We start from the raw sequence: 18,995 nt of genomic DNA, 5'->3' as shown, positions 1-18,995 counted from the left end.
TGAGATCAGACAGCCAGGATAAAAAAATGGCGAATATGGGCTTTGGGGTCGGCTGGACTCTTAGCTTTACTACAGTGCCTGGCATCTAGTAAGAGCTCAACACATAGTAGTTACCACTACACTACTACTATTATCGTTATTATTATTATTATTAACATCGTCAGTATTAGAAACACCACCAGGGACCAGAAGGCACTGTCGCTCCACTCTCAACCTGTCTGCCCTGCAAACAGTAGAAGCTAAATAACTGAGTATGGGCAGAGTTGAATTTCTGAGCTGCCCTCCTGGTTACCATGAGGCCTGGGGAGGGTGTGCCAGGCCCAGATCTCAGATCTTAAGGCAAAGGTGGAGAAGGAAGAGAAGTCTGTGGCTCAGATCTGGGCAAGTGCCCAGTGTCAGAGTGCTCCAAGAACCACACGTAGGGCACTGAGGGGGTCCCATGGAGGAGATGGCCCTGGTGGGCGGCCCGCAGGCACTAAAGAGGCTGGAAGATGGAGGGAAATGGTTGTAGGGCTGAGGGGCAAGGGGTGGGCAGCTGTACCAGCTGGAAGAGGTTCTCCCAATAGTCCTGTGTCATGAGGCGGAAGAGAGCCAGGAAGGCCCAGCTGAAGGTGTCGTAACTGGTGTAGCCGTAGTTGGGGTTCCGCCCAGTCTTGATGCACTTGTAACCCTCGGGGCAGTGCCTGAGGATAGGATGGGTGCTGGTTTTAGGGAGAGATACCTCCAGCTGGGGGACAGATGGAGGGACCCCAAGGGAAAAAAAATCCTTCTGTCTTGTCTGTGTCCCGAAAACAGGAAAGTGTTCCATCTATGCCCATGGGTTTTCCTTACATTCCCATCTACCCCAGGGCCTTGTCCCTAATCAGCCCCTATCTTCTGATACCCCCGGGGCACCTTTTTCCATCCCCCAGCATCACTCACCCAGCATCACTGCTGTTCCCACAGAGCAGGGCATCCTTGGCACCCTCCAGGAAGTAGAAGTTCCCTTTGAGAGTCAGAGGCCACAAAGGAAACATGTCAACCCACATGGACACACCGTGGGCCCATGCACCCATTGCACACCTATAGACACATCTGTGTGGGCCACATACACCAAATGGATGTTCTCTGAGTGCCCCGTCCTCCTCCTTTAAGGGCAGCCCAAAGTTCCAAGGTCTCTGGGTATATACATTGCAGGGAGCTCGGCTCAAGTTGTGTGAGCTCAGTGCCTAGTGAGGCTGTACACTCGAGATGGGCAGAACATGTATGTGTATGCATGGGGCTACCATGTACCTGCGCAGGACCCCTGACTGAGGGGTGAGTAGGGGCTAGAATCCAGGGGCCAGGGGGAAGAAGCGGTACATTTTTCTAATTTGCCAGAAGGCACTATGTGGGCTAAAGTGGCAATATGAGAACATGTGTCTTGCGTGCGTGTGCCTGTGAAGTGTGGGTATATGAATAGGATGTGGGTACGCGGGTACCTGGTGGTGGTCCTGCCAGGGTGTGAGCACATAGTGTGATGGAGGGGAACAAGGAGTATGCAGGTTAGGGAATAGGCTTGGACCATTGCTTCTTATAGTGAAAGCTTCAGGATTTTCAAAGCAATTTGGCATTTGTGGTCACACTAACCCTTTAAGAAAGGTACTGTTTTCTCAGTTTTACGGGTGAGAATTCTGAGGGTCAGGGAGATCAGCTGACTTGTCAGAGGTCACCAAAGCTGGTAAGTGATGGATTTAAGCTCAGGTCCCGCCCAGGCTATTTTTCTCACAAGGGGCTGCCCTAGGGGCTGGTACAGGCCCCATGCCTCCCCACCCTCCATTCTTACCTTCATCATTGATGTAGGCATCCCAGTCAAAGGTATAGTTGCTGGCCATGCTCTCATGGCTGTTCCACATGTCATTGCTGCTCCACGTGTCATTGCTGTTCCACGTGTCATTGCTGTACCAGGTGTCATTGCCGTACCAGGTGGTATTGGTGTCGTTGAAGGGCTGGGGCCAGCGCACACACTTCTGCCGCAGGTTTCCCATAAAGAGCTGCAGCCCCACCAGGGCAAAGACACTCAGGCAGAAGACGGTGAGGATCATCACATCTGACAGCTTCTTCACCGACTGGATCAGGGCCCCCACAATCGTCTTCAGCCCTGACCATGGCGGGCGGGAGTGTGGGGGCAGGCAGGGCAGGGTGGTAACACACCCCCAGCCCCCAAAACTTTGCCTGCTCCATCTCCTTCAAAGCTTAACTTATTGGGGGCACCACTTCCCTGAAGCCTTCCCAAATCAGAGAAGCCACCCTTCTCTCATCACATCCTCAATCCGGAGCCTTCGAAGGGCCACAGAGTCTCGGCCACTAGAAGAATGGACTATAAAGACTTCATGGGCTGTTGCCTGACTCAGAGCAACACACAGGCACACACAGTGGAGCTTAATAAGTGCCGCCGGGTCAGCACTCCCAAGGTGTGTTCTACTGAACACTATCTCCCTAGCTGTGCCCTTAGGAAAACGGGTCCAATAATGTTTGGGAAAGACTCGGCTCTGTGTTCTGTTCTTGGAGAGTAGTCAGGTCGGTTATCCTATCAAAGGCTCTGAAAAGTCCTACAGAAGCAGAGACTTTAATAGCATGGTTCCTTAACTTATTTGACCACGGAACCCTTTTTCTTATAATGCCTGTTAACACCCAAGGAACAGCAGGTTCACTCTGAGGAGCTCTAGACTGACTTTGCAATGTCATTGCATTCTGCCCCTTTGGACCGACAAAGGCATAAAGAACTCTGTGGAATTCCAGGGACGGATTCCCATCATTTATGGAAGAGCTACAACTTCTTCCTTGGGCCTAATCATAGCGTCTCTCACTTCAACATTAGTTCATTTGCTTTTCTTATCTTGATATGGAAAACAGACGCTCAGCAGCCTCCTTATAAAAAACCCTCCCAAGCTCCGAGGATGCTGGAAGCATGGCTTCGAGGAAAGGTGTTTTGGTCTTGACTCAATGGCCAAAGTGCAGTGGCCTTGGTGAGCACTGCCCTCTCAGGTCTCTCTGAGTCTCTCTTCTCAGCTGTGATATGAGGACTTTGGACTAGAAGAGAACTAGGAGGCTTTCTAGCAAGAAGACGGAACAACTTTCTCCTCCCCCAGAGCCTGTTCTCCATCCCTTTTCAGATCATCTTTCTCTCCTTTAATGAACCATCTCCAGTTTCTCCACATGCTTTTTTGAGGGTCTGGATGATCCAGATTCTATTTACTTCATGCTTCCTGATACGTTACTTTGGGATGGCCCTGGCCTTGCTGCTCAGTGGGTGTGCGGCATGTTCCTTACTGAGCCCTCAGGGATGGGACTTTCCATCACTGATTCCCTTTGTGTCGCTCTCAGGGGGAGTCTCTGCTCTGCCTGGCCTGCTTATTTTATTTAACACACATAGCACGTGCCAGGCAGTATTCTAGGCGTGTTATTGATATTAAGGCATTTAATCCTCATAACAACCCAACGAGCGGTACTGTTATTATCCACATTTACAGATAAGGAAACCAAGGCATAGACAGGTTAAGCTACTTGCACAAGGTCAGAGTTAGGAAGTGGTGGAGGTGAGAATTGAACCCGGGCAGTCTGACTCCAGAGTCTGTGCTCTAACCACCTTATGTCCTGCCCATCCTCCCACATGGGGCCCCTTCTCCTCTGTGGTCATGGGGCCCCCTCCGTGTCCAGGCTTTGGCGTGGGTCCTACACAAACACAGCCTGGGAGTGTTGTGACCCTGGGTCAGGCTCCTGGAACTTGAGTGTCAGGTTCCAGGCCTGAGCATGGGGGGAAGCCTGCTGGCCTGCACAGAGGGTCCCTGCCCCGCCAGTACCTGGGATGACCGTGATGGTTTTCAGGGCCCGCAGCACCCGGAAGGTTCTCAGGGCTGAGATGTTGCCCAAGTCCACAAACTCTGTCAGGTACCTGCAGGTGGGTGGGATTGGGGTGAGGGCTGTGTCAGAGAAGGGGGTAGATCATAGGGCAAAAATTGGGGCTTCTCCAGGCCCAGAATGAGGATTCCCAAGGAATCCTTGTAGTTGAGGTTCCCACAGGAGGCTGAGGGGCAGGTCAGGCACCCCCCAGTGTACCTACTGGGGCCTGAGAATTGGGAAAGACAATCTAGGAACTTTGCTGGGGAGTGGGGTGGTGAGGGTAGCCCAGTTCTCCCAGCAGATGAGGCCCTGTGGGCCTGGGGCTGCTGGGTGTGGCTGTACATGGTGTGTGGAGGGGCATTGGGAGAGCCTCCAAGCCACACCCTGAGAATGGCAGCTCCAAGAATTGTGCAGCTCGCTGTCTGTACCCCTGACCTGAAGCCCCTGCAGCCTACTCCTCTGAGAGGGTCAGCCCACTCAGCTGCCCTCTTGAGGCCTGGCCTCCTCCCCTCACCCACCCCAGCCTCAGGATGCCTTCAGGGCCCTGCTCACGCCATCATGATGACACTGAAGTCCAGCCAGTTCCAGGGATCCCGGAGGAATGTGAAATCGTCGATGCAGAAGCCTCGGGCCAGCATCTTGATGAGGGATTCAAAGGTGTAGATTCCTGTGAAGGTGTACCTGGTGGGGAGAGGGCCGGCCAGCACCAGGCATGTCACACCCAGGAAGGGGTATGAGTGGTAATGATGGATCTCCCAGGAGGGAGGGTCACAGAAATGAAATATGCCACCCAGAGGTCTGAGGACATTGGTGAGAGTGACAGTGTGCACCACCCCAGGGGGCTTTGAGTGTCAATGAGGGTGACAGTGACAGTGTGTCTCCCTGGAAGACAAAAGCACTGTCACTCTGAGCATCCTCAAGAGTGCAGACAACTGGGGTGGGCTGTGTTCCAGGACTGGGGGGCTCAGGGGAGGGGGAGACTTACTCCACATGTTTGGACCAGGGAGGCGGGTCACTCATGGTCATGAACACGCAGTTGGTCAAGATGGTGATCATGATGAACATGCTGAACAGCGTTGGGGGGAGGGTCAAGGAAAGTGAGGGAGCAGGTGGGAAGGGGAGGTGGATAGAGGGCCTCCTCACCCAGAGCACCCCATTTTGCCCATCCCTAACCCCTCCCTGTCTCTCCCCATTGCTGCGCTCACTCCACTCAGGCAGGATATGAGTGGATGAGCACCTTGATGGCGCTGCGTCTGATGATGCTGAAGGGACTCAGCATGTAGAGAGCAGGTGTAGCGGAGAAGCGGAAGATGGCCTTGCCCTTGTTGAGCACGATGAAGGTCTGAGGCAGGAAGAGAGCTGTGAGGCCTAGGGCCAGGCAGACAGATGAACAACGGACAGACAGGTAGAGAGAACCCCCCGAGGCCCGGACCTTCTTGTTGCTGTAGTAGGGGTCCAGATCCTCCAGAGGGATGCCGATGACCTCTGGTGGAGGGTCCCCATAGATGAGAGGCAGGTTCTTGCCAGCCTCCAGATCACTGCGCGGCTTCCGCTCAGTCTCCTGGATCTCCATCTGCTTGTTCCGCTGCAGCCGGGCTTCCTCCTCCAACGCCCGCCGTTCTATGGCTGCCAGGGACTCCCGGGTGAAGGGGCGCAGGCTCTCAGGGCCCAGAGGCACCAGAGTGGGCAGAGACGAGTTGGCCATCCTTGCATCCTGGGCTCACAGGCCAGGAGGGTGGCGGGAAGCTGGGGCAGCTGCAGTGCGCAGTCCCTGGGGTGCTGGGGCCTGCTGTCTGCTACTCACCTCCCGCCTGCCCAGGGGCCAGGCTGGGGTGGTGGGCGTGCAGGCCCTGTTGGATTAGGAGATGTGCCTGCAAGGCCCAGGCGCTGCTGCTGCACAGGTGCTGGACACAAGAGCATCACCCCTGAGCCCTGCACCACACTCTCCCCAGCAAGGGGTTGGCTGCCCTCAGGACTAACAGCAAACCAACCAGATCCTCTTCAGCCTTAGGGATGTGGGCCCAATGCCCCAGTGCTCTCAACCGCCTCCTGGGCCCAAGCTCCGGCAACTGTGTGGCTTCAGCCTACGGGAACAGAGAGAACCACAGCTGGCTATGCCCATATGGCCTCTATCCCACAGTGAGGTAGAAAGGAGTCAGATGTGAAACGTGCAGGGGTACCCAGTGGATGGGTCAAGAAGAGGGGCCTGGTGGGATCAGCCTAAAGCAGGAATGGCAAATGGATTTCAACTTGTGGACTGACTTTGTTCGGCTGCTATTCGCTGCCTGGAGATGTGGGCAAAGACCATCGAGGTTGCAGCCAGACTCAGTGCAGAAAGACTGCTGTGATTGATTAGTGATGTCTGCCAGGGGCATGAGAAAGGAGAATATGGTGCATCTGCCTGTATTTGCCATCTGTGGCCTGGAGGGAAGGGAAAAGGAAGATGTGGGGTATGGAGTGCGCTGTCCTGAGCTCTGGGGAAACTTGATGTTGGGCTGGGAGAGGGAAGAAGGAAGGACCTTGGGCCCTGCAGAAGGTCCCAACAGCTCCCACCCATGGGATCTGTGGAATCTAACCCACTTGGCAGGCAGGGGGAGCTGGAGCAGGAAGATGCAAGTTGTGTGCGTGGGTCCACATCAGGAGAGCCTGCAGGCAAATGTGGAAGAGTAGGACACAGGAAAGGTCATGGGGACAAGGAGGACAGTTTCAACGTCGGGGTGGGGAGGCAGGACTAGAGCTCCCAGGGACTGTTTGTGGCTGGTGGTCCCTGCATGAACTGGGTGGATAAAGGGGCACCCACCAGGAGCCGTAGAGAATTATGTGGACTGTGTTTCCGGGGCCAGTCCCTCGGCCTCTCCTGGTGCCTCCCCGCTCCTGCCCAGCCCTCCTGAGCCTATTCCCTGTGGAAGGGAGGCAGAGGGTCACTTATCACAAAGGCCCTGGGGAATGACCTGCATCAGCAAGCAGACACAGGGTGACCACTGCAGCCCAGTCACACACAGCCACCACAAGTCCCACACGGACAGAGCCCCCAGAGCCACTCCTCCACCACAGGGGCTGGGACAGACTCCCCCGAGACACCCAGAGCCACACTGGAGGGCAGCTCTCTCACAGCGGGCGCAGACACCCAAGGAGTGTCCCTGCCCCAGCCAGTGTGGACACTTCTTCAGGCTTGGTCAACAGCTGGGGAGGGTGGCCCAGGGAGAGCCTGGAGCCATTGGGCAAAGCTGGCCACGCCCCCTATGCCTGGCTGCCCAGCTGCTCTCTACCATCACCCAGGGAGTCGTGTTTCCACGGGGATGACTCTGCTCATTCCTGCTGACCCCGTCCCTCAGCTGCTCATTGGCCCCATAGCGTGCATGGGAGTGTGTGTGCGCGAGCCCACACATTTACACACACACAGGCGTGCACACCCACCCTGAAACCACCCTTCATGCAGACCCCACAGTTGTACCCTACCACTTGTCACACACCTTGCCCCCTTCATCTCCATCACCGATCCCATGGACGCACCCATACAGAAGACGCTGACCTGCCAGACGGCCCTGGAGGGACCCTGCTGCTGGGCACCCTCCCAGTTCACAGGCCCCACTTGGCAAATCCCCTGACCTGAAATGCCCATTCTTCCCTTCACAGGAGCCCAAGGACCACAGAAAGCCAGAGATGAACAGCCTGGCTCCAGCCCCAGTGCTCGTGGAAACTGTGCTCACTCAAGTCGCCAGAGGCCCCCAGTGGACAGACCCAGTGGTTTCTTCTCAGCCGGCCCTCCTGGCCCTCCCTCAAGCATCTCACAATGCCACTGCCTTTCTTCTTGAGAGAAGAACGTGGCCTGCCCCTCTGGCCACTCTTTCCGTCTCTGCTCTGAGTCCTCCTTCCTGCCTGGTCTGCAGCCCCCCACCCTTTTTTTTTTTTGAGGACAATTAGCCCTGAGCTGACATCTGCTGCCAATGCTCCTCTTTTCGCTGAGGAAGACTGGCCCTGAGCTAACATCCATGCCCATCGTCCTCTACTTTATATATGGGACGCCTGCCACAGCATGACTTGCCAAGTGGTGCCATGTCCGCACCCGGGATCCAAACCAGTGGACCCCGGGCCACCGAAGCGGAATGTGCAAACTTAACCACTGTGCTACCGGGCCCGCCCCTGCAGCCCCTTTTTACAGCAGCACTTCTCCCCTTGCGTCCTTCTCTTCTGCCATGGAAAGAATCACTACCCACCTCCTTGCTGTGGTCTCTACAGCTTTGCCACATCTATTCTCACTTCCCCGATGGCCCCAGACCAGTCAAGTCACGGCTCCCTTTCATGCACAGCCACGGCCTTCAAAGCTCTTAGGTCAATGGTAATTCATACACTGCTTGTGTGATTGTCTCCTGGTGTCTGTGCCCCCACCAGACTCCTCACAGCCCAGGGTTTGGGGGTCACCACTGAATCCGGTGCCTGGCACATTGGCACATGTCTACTTAAAGACTGCTGCATGGCCCCCACATCTCGTCCCTGAGCTCTCCCCTGAGCTCCAGACCCACAGACGGCACAGCCAGCTTGCCATATCCTCGTGCTGTCCCCCAGCTGGTCCCAAATGAACTCATCTCTCTCTTCAAAATTTGCACTTCACCTAAATTCCTCTCCTCTTACTCTCTTCATCAACCCTGAAGCCACTTCATGTCTGGATGTCTTGTTATGTGAGGGGAAAACGTCCTCCTTGGCTAGGCCAGTTGAGGCACAGTTTTGGTTGGTGGATGCCGAAAGCACCCTGGTGGTACACCTGGTCAGTTCCCAAGCCCTGCCGACGCTCCTTCCCAGCACTCACACACCTCTCCATCCTCCAGGCTATTGCTGCTTTATCACGCCTCCCCCGCTCGACTCCAATAACCTCCCACCTGCTTCCCTACATCCCCCCGGGCTCCTCTCCAACACACCACCTACATTTCTAAAATCACAAATCTGATCATGTCACCTTCCTGCTTAATCCTTCAGTGGCTCCCCACTGCTTATTAGTGCATCCACGCTCCTCCATGTGGCTCCCGAGGCCCTGCATGATCTGATCCCCACCTTGCTGTCCACAGCCTTCCCACGAGCATCCCCCCTCTGGCAACACTACCTCCATTTTCACAAATGGCCATGCCTTTGCTTATGGTCTGTTCTCCTGAAGCTCTCTTCCTTTTTGTCTCTCTGGAGAGCTTTAATTTGTCCTTCTAGACTCAACCTACACAAGAGCCACTGCCTCCAGGAAGCCCTCCCTGGGCACCCTGGCTGAGTGAATCGCTCCTTTGTGCCACCAGTGTGCCTAATGCTGAATAAAAGGTTATTGACTGAATGAATGCATGAATGAATGAATTAGAGGGATGCTACATCTTAGCCCCTTTCTCCTTTCAGTGCACTCCACTTAAATCAGAACCAGAAAGCGTATCTCCTCTAATATCTGCACTTCCAGCACTCCCCTCCCCCACCTCACACCTCTCAGCTCGAGCTCAAGTGCCCGGTTACTGAAATCCTTGGGTCTCTTCAAGCCCTCAGTCCTTTGACCTTGCACTTTCTCCCTCCCCATCAAATTCCTCTGACTTCACGTCTCTCCTCGTCCAGCCTCAGAAGAGTCATCATCATAATCCCTCCCGAGAAAATACCCTCAGCTCGGGCCTTCTCTCTCCTTCCAACCCGCTCACCTGGGGAAAGCCCAGCCTGCCTGCCCCGAGCTGTGCTCTTCCTGAGTCAGCTGCTGGATGTTGCTGGAGCAAAGGCAGGACCTGGCCCAGTTCATGCTGACGTTGTGGTTACAAATTCCAGGTTTGCCCTCAATTCTACTCCATAAGTGCAGGTTTCTCTGGTAGTCTCACATTTCCACCTTTTGAGAACAACTATTTCATGCCTTCTCTTCTTTCCACAAACTCCCCACACTCCTCCCCATGATACTCCCAGCCGATGACTTTCCCCAGTCTTCACTGAGAAAATAGGAGCCATCATATACCGTCAAATCTACCTATAGGCTGCCTTCTGCCTCCATCCTGCTTTAACAGAACCAGAGGCCAGGCCTTCCACTGGGTCCAGGCCCCGACCGCTCTTGCCTTCCCAACAACCTCAATCTCTAGTTATCTTCTTTCTCTACCACCATCAACCTCTCCCTGTCTATGAACAGGCTCTCCCATCTTAAAAATAATGGCAATGGGAACAAAAACTACCCTCTCGGCCTCATACCTCCTTCATCTACTACCCTACTTTTCTGTTCCTCTTCACAGAGGAACTTCTTGGAAAGTGTCTACACCAGCTGTCTTTACCGCCTTACCTTTCCTTCGCTCTCCAGCCCATTCCAACCTGGCTTCCATTCCCTGCACTCAACAGAAATGGCTTTTGTCAAGTCACTAGCACGCTCCTTGCTGCCAAGTCTACTGAACACGTTTCTGTCTTCACCCCTCTCAACCTCTTGGAAGCATTCAACCCAGTTGGCCACAGCCCCCTCTGGAAATGCTCTTTTCTCTCAGCCTCCGTGAGAGCACACCCATGGGTTCCCTTCTACCTCTCTGGCTGCTCCTTCTCGATTTCCTTGGCTTGTCCCTCTTTCTTGCCCCAATCTCTAAAGTTTCTCAGGGCTCAGTCTGGGTCTGGATGGCATCATTCCTGTGACTGTAAATAGCATTATAGGAATATGATAAACCTCTCTTTTGAACTCCAGACTGACATATTCGACTGCCTACTGGACCACTCCAAGTGGATAGCTAACAGGCATCCCAACTGACAGCATCTGGAATGAAACATTTGTGTTCTTCCACTGTTCTACCCAATCTCCCTCAACCCAGGAAATGGCACCACCATCCATCCAGTTGCTCAAGTCAAAAATTGGAGCGTCTCCTTGAATTCTCCTTTATCCTCCTCTTTTGCATCCAGCCTGTCCAAAGTTCTGTTAACACCATCTCCAAAATCTCCCTGACCTCCCCTTTTTCCTCTGGTCCGTACCACAGTAATCTCTTGCAATAGCCTGTTTCCTGCTTCCTGCTTTTGCCCTGCCCCCTCCAAACCAGTCCCACAAAGCACCCAGCGATCTTTCAAAAACAAGAAAGTAATCGCGCTGTTTCTCCAGCTTAAATTTCTTAGGTAACTTCCTGTTGTGCTTAGAATAAAAGCTAACCTTCTTATGGTGGCCTACAAGGCCCTGGTGATCCAGCCCCTGTGTACTTCTCTACCTCTCTCTCCTGATCTCTTCTCTCTGTCCCTCTGCCCCAGGCCCACTGGGCTTGTGCCTGCCTTCAGACCTTTACCTGGTTCCGTGCTCCCCTCCCTCTTCGCATGGCTGTCCCCCTCCCTCCCCCGTAGGCTCAAATGTCCCTTCTCCAAGGGGCTTTTTCCTCCTCTACTGTCTATCATGGGCCCCTGCATTTTCCTTGACATCATTTATCATAATTTGTAATTACTTGTTTACTTACCTAATTTATTTGTCTGTCTCCTCCACTAGACTGAAATGCCAAGAGGGCAGGAACTGTGTCTGTTTAGGTCACTATGGCCAGTCCCAGTGCTGAGCACACAGCAAACCCTCAATAAGTGTTTGCTGAAACAATGAGTGGATGAAGCCTTGGACATAGACCATTCCAGGTATAAAATGAATTCTGATATGTTTCATGCATTATTCATCCATCCATCCAGCCATTCTGTTCATAAGCCAGAAGCTGAGCTAGCCCTGAGTAGGACACAAAGATGCACCATTTGGGCATCCTGCCTTCTGAGAGCTGATAGTAGGGGAGAAGGTGGACACGGGCACGTGTAACTATGATATGAGGAGAAAGCGATGCCCACCCTAAGGAGGAGAGGTGATTGTGCTATGGCAGTTCAGGTGGATGAGTGGTCACTTCCAGGTCAGGATGGAAAGATGCGGCTTTTCAGTTGGCTCTCGAAAGATGAGTAAGTTATGAACATAGAGAAATGGAGGGCAAGGACGTTCCAGGGAGAGGGAACAGCCAGAACAAAGACAGAGGCAGGACAGAGGGAAGTACACTTGCGTCAGTCTGTGGGGCACAGATTCTGTATGGGGATTTGGGGCAGGTAGGCTGGGCAGCTGGGCCAGGGCCTTGAGTGGCAGGCCTGGGAGTCTGGACTTCACCGTGCAGCCTTGGAGAGCTCCTCACAGGGGCAGTGGGTTTGGGTGGGGCCATGACCGGCCAGCATGTATGTGCCTTCTGCCCTCCCTTACAATGTGTCCAGGATAGATGGGACAAGCTGTGTTGTTTTCATTGGGCACCAGTGGAGGAATGAAAGGACATCTGGGATATATGCATGATGACTTCTTGGCAGGGACAAACACCGGCAATGTCCCATATCATGCACTGGGTGACAAGCTGCCAGATCGAGCCACAGCTCAGACTAAAAGGGGCCAATGTGACAGCTCCAACCCTTCTTCCACCAGTCAGAGATAAGACTCCAGCTTCAGCCCCAGGCTGTTCTTGAGATGTGGCGGCTGAGGGCCTGAGGGCTCCAGGCAACTTCTTCCCACTGAATTTAAGAATGTTGGAGTTGTAAGGAACTGAGAGATCAACAAGTCCAACTCCATCATTTCACAGATGGGGAAACTGAGGCCCAGAGAAGAGCAGCAACTCCCCACAGATTACACATGTATTCATTCAACAAACATTTCCTGAGCATTTGCTCCATGTCAGGCTCTTTTCTGGGAGCCAAGGATATAGTAGTGGCAAAGTCCCTGTCCCCATTGAATTTGCATTCCAGAGAGAGGAGGCAGATAACAAATAGGGAAGCAAATAAGATAATTTTAGAGAGTGATAAATAAGAGGTCAAGCCAGCTCCCCGGGCACCAGGGCCAGAGCCCATTTAGTAAGTGAGAAGCCCCATCGGAACCCTGCATTGAAACGGAAGTTTGAGCGGAAGTGGTGGGTAAAGTCAGGCTGTCTTGGGGGCCTGCAAGTGGTGATCACACAAGGGCAGGGGCTGAGGAGGAAAGATTGGGAGTCAGGGAGCCAGGCTGGGCCAGCTGTCCACAGGCAGGGAGCCGAGGGTAAGGACACTGGAGGGCGAGGCTGCTCTTCTCTGGAGCCAGTCCAGCCCAGCACTGTCTCTCTGTAGGGCTGCCAGATCGGAACACCCAACTCCAGATATAGTCTGACCACAGAGGGAGGCCTTTTCTCCCTGGCCTGGACACGCTTTGTATTCGTTCATCGCAAGATGGCATGTGCCTGTTCAGCAGCCCACTCAGAGGGTGCGGTTTGCAGTCACCCCTGGATCTTTTCCTCACGAGCTGTGATCACATTAGATCTTCCCTATCCTATAAATTGTGCAACTGATTTTTCTCCTTTAAATACAGGTAGACCTCAACAAAATATTAGCAAATAGAATCCAACAGTGTATAAAAAGAATTACACACTACGACCAAATGGGATTTATCTCGGGTATGCAAAACAGGTTCAATATTAGAAAATCAATTAATGTAATCCATCACATCAATAGGCTAAAGAAGAAAAGTTATATGATCATATCAATAGATGAAGAAAAGCATTTGACAAAATCCAACACCCATTCATGATAGCAACTTTCAGCAAACTAGGAATAGAGGGACCTTCCTCAATTTGATAAAGAATATTTACAAAAACCCTACAGCCAACATAATACTTAATGGAGAGAAACTAGAAGCTTTCCCACTAAGATCAGGAACAAGGCATGGATGTCGCCTCTCACCACTCTTTTTCAACGTCATACTGGAAGTCCTAGCTAACACAATAAGACAAGAAAAGAAAATAAATGTATCCTGATGGGGATTGGGAAGGAAGAAATAAAATGGTCTTTGTTCACAGATGACGTGATTATCTATGTACAAAATCAACAGAAAAACTCCTGGAGGGACCGGCCCCATGCCTGAGTGGGTAAGTTCGTGTGCTCCACTTCGGTGGTCCAGGGTTCCCAGTTCGGATCCTGGGTGCGGACCTAGCACTGCTCATCAAGCCATGCTGTGGTGGTGTCCCACATAGAGGAACTAGAACAACCTGCAACTAGGATGTCCAGCTACGTACTGGGGCTTTGGGGAGAAAAAAAAAAAAAAGAGGAAGATTGGCAACAGATGTTAGATCAGGGCCAAACTTCCTCACCAAAAAAAAGGCATAAAATAAAACCCAACTCCTGGAATTAATCATTATAACAAGGTTTCAGGATGCAAGGTTATTTTACAACTACCTCTGGTTAAGTTCCCCTTGTTCATTGTGCTCTTGCCTTTTTTTTTTTTTTTTGAGGAAGATTAGTCCTGAGCTAACTACTGCCAATCCTCCTCTTTTTGCTGAGGAAAACTGGCCCTGAGCTAACATCCATGCCCATCTTCCTCTACTTTATATGTGGGACGCCTACCACAGCATGGCTTTTGCCAAGTGGTGCCATGTCCGCACCTGGGATCCGCACCGGCGAACCCCGGGCAGCCGAGAAGTGGGACGTGTGAACTTAACCGCTGCGCCACCAGGCCGGCCCCACCTTCAGTCTTTTGTGAAGGCTCTTGGATCTTGATTTTCCCTCTCAGTTCAAGGCCATCCCTTACAATAGGGTGTCTGTGATTCTGATTGTCCCAAATTATTGGCCAAACAAGGCTCAGGACAGACACCCCCCTACCCCACCTCCCACTACCATATACTTTTAGAACCTTCTCTCCTGGGACACCTAAGCTTTCAAGGAGGGTCCTTCAAACATCCAGAAACTCAGCTAGCTGCCTTACATTGGAATCCCCTGAGAAGCGTCATCCTTGCCCCACCAGCCTCAGACAGAAAAGCTGCTGTGAGACACTCTCCTAGAAGATTGTGAATGGATGTGATCTGCCCCTCACAGCCTTCCCTGTTCACTCTAGTGCACATTCCCAAGGACACAGAGATGGTGAGTAGCTTGCCGGCCTTGCTCAGGCCCCAGTCACCATCCCTCTTGCCAACTAAGCATGCCCTTCATCTCCAGCAAAGCTACAGTCCAGGGTCAGGCTGTTTTGTTTCTCTGCACATTGGGAACAAAATTACCCAGAGATGCATGCGGCCAGTGGAGCTCCCTCCTCCAGCTTCACCTTCAGTGGGAGCTCAGACTCAAAACTTTCTGGGATGCTGAAACAGATCAAAGTTTTTCTGTCCTGGCCAAAGACAGCACCGGGCATCCGGGTGGCCTACTTCCCAAATTCCTGCATTCCTGCTGCGTCCCAGCTCCAAGAACGCAAAATGGATCCACATCCCCCTAGTTGTAAATCTCAAGTCACAGCTTTTTCTCAGCCAGGGCAGGCGGGGGTGGGGATGGGAAGGGGGTAGCTGTGTTGTTTCTCTGCCAGCCCTTAGGACCTCAGCCTTGGCAGCCAGAGGCCTAGAGGAAGTCACCCCAGGTGGCCCTCCCCTCCTGGTCTGACACTTTCTGCACAGGAAATCGGCTCCAAGAAGTCTTGGAAGGTGGCCTGGAGCCCAGAGCCTAGTGCAGAAACCTCCGGACATTCAGGAGCCCGGAGAGTTCCGGAAACAATCAGGGTCACATGGGCATGCTCCTGGGCGAGGGGTGGGCTAATGCTGATTGCATTTTCCATGTGGGACTCGCTGGATCAAAACAAGCCTCTCTTTTTTAGGCAGCTGATTCAACCAACCTACGGGGTGAGAATGATAGTGGTGGCCACATTTACTTTGCACCTACTGTATGCCAAGATTGGCTTCCTGTTCAAGAAAAATTGGCAGCCCTTCCCCCCACGATCAGCTCTGTTCTCTGCCAGTCCTCAAAGGCCCTTTAAGAACATCCGTTACTTTTTCCCCAGCCTGCCTTCTCCTCCCAAACCTGACCCTTTTCCTCTACCCAGAGTGCTTCTGGTTAGCTAGGGCCCTGACGAAATAAAACCCCAGAAATGGGCTGTGTTTGGGTTTTGTGAATTGTGCCCCCTTGCTGCTGACCCCTCTCAGCTCAGCTCAGCCTTTGGAAGGCTCTCTTTCCAGAAGCAAAGGCCTGAGAGTGGATTTCCCCTCCCAAGACTGAGCCTTAAATCAAAAGAATTTATCTGATCTCCAGATGTAGAATTCCAGGCCTCCGTCAGCTCGGAAAAGAGTCTCTGAAGTGAGAAGGGCTTGGTTCTTCTGGCCCCAAAGTCTCGGTGCATCTACCCATTGTGCTGATGTGTGCAGACCCATGAGGTGGAGGCTTAAGAAATGTTTCTTGATAAAAAGTCACAGATATTCATTTGGTGCTTACTGCGTGCCAGGTGCTGTTGCGAGTGCTTCACATTCGTCATCCCAGCTGACAAGTGGCAGAGCCATGATTTGAACGCAGCTCTCTGATGCCAAATCCACGTGCCTACTACTACAAACACCACCTCCCTCCAGCCCTTTGGGGGACTGGGCTGGGCATGGCTGTCCTCCCCCAGCACAGGGCACGCCCAAGTTGAGGTCTTTTCCAGGTTGTCCCCTAGCCTGGCCTGACCCTTACCTGTCTGTCTTCTTTAAAGGGCAGACCAGAGGCCTTGGGCCAGGCCCCTGAAAAGCGTGGGCTGGGGTGGGCCTCTGACAGGCCCTGGCAGGATGGGGCTTAGGCCTCCTGAGGCCTCGTGTTGGGAGTTGTAGGCGGTGGGAACACAGGTCAATAGTTTGTTAAAGAGCCCTCCTTGAGGTTTGGTTTTTATTTGTACCAATCAATCCTTACATACTCCCCAACTCCCTCTGCAACCCAGTCTTACACACCCACACACACACTCACTCATTGCTTCTATGAGTCATTTCCCAGCTGCTCCAAGGCGTCGGGGTAGGGGGCTGGGGGGAGTGGGGGAGCTGATTAGTTCTATCCAGGCCTGGGGCTGCCTGCCCTCTGCTGGCTCAGCTCTTTCTAGGGAGCCCCCAAGCATGGTGACCGTGGCTTTATGGATGCGCCCCCTCCAGTTTGTGCATGCACACCCCCTTCTGCGCCTAGGCCCACCTCCCTGGCTCGTGGGCAGATCCACCCCCTGCCCAGTGGGCTGCCTCCCCTCACCCTGCCTGCTCCAACCTAGGGTCCACCCTGGTCCACGCCAGAGACGCCTTCCTCTGTTCTCTTCTCTCTTGGCCCCGCCCCCTCGCCCCTCCCAGACCGCAGCAGACAGGCCTTTTTCCTGCCTTGGGTCCACAAAGAGGCCAACAAGAGGACTGTTTGAACCTGATACTGGGCCTAGAGAATTCCAGGGCCGACCTGGGCCCCCATTCTCTCCACCAACCCCTAACCATCGGGGCAGGGTAGACTTTGCGCTCTCCCCACTGGGGCTCCAGGCCCCTGCCAGGCCCTAGGAGTTGGGGTCGTGGTCACCAGCACCAGGACAAGTGGGCCTCTAGCTGCCTGCATAACTCGGGCCTATAACCTGGAACCTCAAGATAGGCTGAAGCACTGTGTCCTGCCCCTTTCGCCGGCTTGGCCCTGCCACTGGCTCAGGGAACTTTGCTTTACCCCAGAAACCGCTCCAGGGATGTTTTCTCACCAGCTACTTTGGTAAAAGAGCCTTCTCCAAAATTAGGCTGATCAAGAACTTACGAGCCTCAAAAAAGATGAGAGTCACAGGCAAATCCTACTAAAATGTGAGCCGGAGGGCCTCTGCTTTGCTCTTTTGGCTTCTCAGGACAACTTTTGCAAACTGCAGACCCTCATGGAAGGGGCTCTACCATCCGTTTTATAAAAGGATCTCCATCACCTGAGGGAGATCAGCTGGGAAAGAAAAACACTCGTGCTCCCAGCTACGCGTGGCGCCCAGAGCTGGATGAGGTTGTCCTGGTCTTGCCGTGCAGCCCACCTCCTCAGAGCTCCTTCCTTCCTTCTGTTACCTGCACTAGGAGACGTCTATTCAGAGCCATAGCCTGGTAACAGCCGTAATAATTAACTACTAATTAACACTTACGGAGAGCTGACTATTTGCCAAGCATATTGTTATCACTCCATTTAACAGATAGGGAAACTGAGGCACAGAGAAGTTAAGGAACTCGTCAGGGGTTGTTTGCGTAGTAAACTGGGGCTGGAGGCTCATCCTGGGGGCTCTCGAAAGAGACTTTGGCTCTTAACCACTAAGCTATCTTGCCACCCCAGTCTAAACTGGACCATGACCTTGTAGCACCTACCTGGTGATGCTGGGGGGGCACCTGGTTTCACAAACCAGTTCAAAAACAGAGTGGGGTCCAGTGACTATTGTGGTTTTGCACTTTCCATTTAGGCTAGGGCTCCTGGCAGAGGGCAAGGAGGCCTGCAGGAAGCGGGGCAGCCTGCCCTTTGAGGGGTACAGTGGCTCACCTGCCACCCCTGCTGCCTGTGGGCTCCTCCAGCTCCTCTTGCTCCTCCTGCTATCCCATCCCCCCAACAAGGGCTGTTGACTGAAAACTGCGGGGAATAAAAATAGCTGTTGCTGATGAGGCAAAATGGGGGCCAGCGCACATGAAGGGCCTGGGGCAGGGGTGGTGGAATGGACGGAACTTGGGATTCCCCAGCCCCAGATGCACCTTCTGATGGAGCCACAGGGACGGGAGCCGTGGCTTGTCCCTGCCACTGCAGAACTGGGGACCCCTGCAGGAGGCCCAACACCTCTCCCAGCCCGGGGCTGTCCACGGGAACCCAGCTGCCCCCCAGGTCTCAGGAGCGACCTCTGCCCCGTCCCAGCCCTGCACTAGCGACAGCTCCTCCCCAGGGAGCGGGGCCCTTGGCCAGTGGACACAGCCCTGGCAACTCACTAACTACGTGCCCCGGGTAAGTGACAGGACCCTCTGAGCCTGAGCCCACCCTATAAGAGGACTCAAGGAACCAAAGGTTTGTATAACCTGTACCGTGGTTGTTGACATGCCCCTCCTCCGTCCCCTCCCTTCTCTACCTGCTCTCAGAGGCCTCGGGGCTCAGATTTTTCTTTTCCTTTTGATGTATCTCATGTATCTCTCTCCCATCACCTGGAGGGAGCCTTTCGAGTCCTCTCTGTAAGGTCCAATCCCCTCTGGCTATGCTTCCCCCTGGGAGCCTTCTCTGAGCCCCACCCCCAGCGGTGTCACTCCTACCCCCTCCTGCCACTTTTCTCTGTTCTGTCTAGAGTTGCCCCCAAAGGCAGGGATCTTGTCAGGACCATCCCCGACATCTGGTCAGGAGTTCTATGCCTTTAGCATCAAACTCAGGGCTTCCCCTTGGCCTGGGCCCGGGGTCGGGGCACAGAATGTATGGTGGTGAAG

The 18,995-nt window shown here is 53.5% G+C and overlaps 1 protein-coding gene across 3 annotated transcripts in view; it reads right to left on the bottom strand.

Annotated features, from left to right (window-relative positions):
* Positions 1–18,995, bottom strand: part of SCN4A (sodium voltage-gated channel alpha subunit 4) — a 45,115-nt gene that overhangs the window by 24,008 nt on the left and 2,112 nt on the right. The window contains exons 2-10 of one of the 3 annotated variants that reach the window (XM_070225643.1): positions 6,662–6,761; positions 5,294–5,945; positions 5,085–5,203; positions 4,847–4,936; positions 4,414–4,542; positions 3,822–3,913; positions 1,805–2,119; positions 922–985; positions 542–683 (exon numbers count right to left, since the gene is read on the bottom strand). In XM_070225643.1, coding sequence (XP_070081744.1) covers positions 542–683; positions 922–985; positions 1,805–2,119; positions 3,822–3,913; positions 4,414–4,542; positions 4,847–4,936; positions 5,085–5,203; positions 5,294–5,566 — 1,224 coding nt within the window. In that variant the 5' untranslated portion in view covers positions 5,567–5,945; positions 6,662–6,761. 3 annotated transcript variants of the gene reach the window in all.

The sequence above is a fragment of the Equus caballus genome, chromosome 11 (genome assembly GCF_041296265.1).
Source record: "Equus caballus isolate H_3958 breed thoroughbred chromosome 11, TB-T2T, whole genome shotgun sequence".
NCBI classification, from domain to species: Eukaryota; Metazoa; Chordata; class Mammalia; order Perissodactyla; family Equidae; genus Equus; species Equus caballus.
This window is presented reverse-complemented; position numbering and strand designations above follow the sequence as displayed.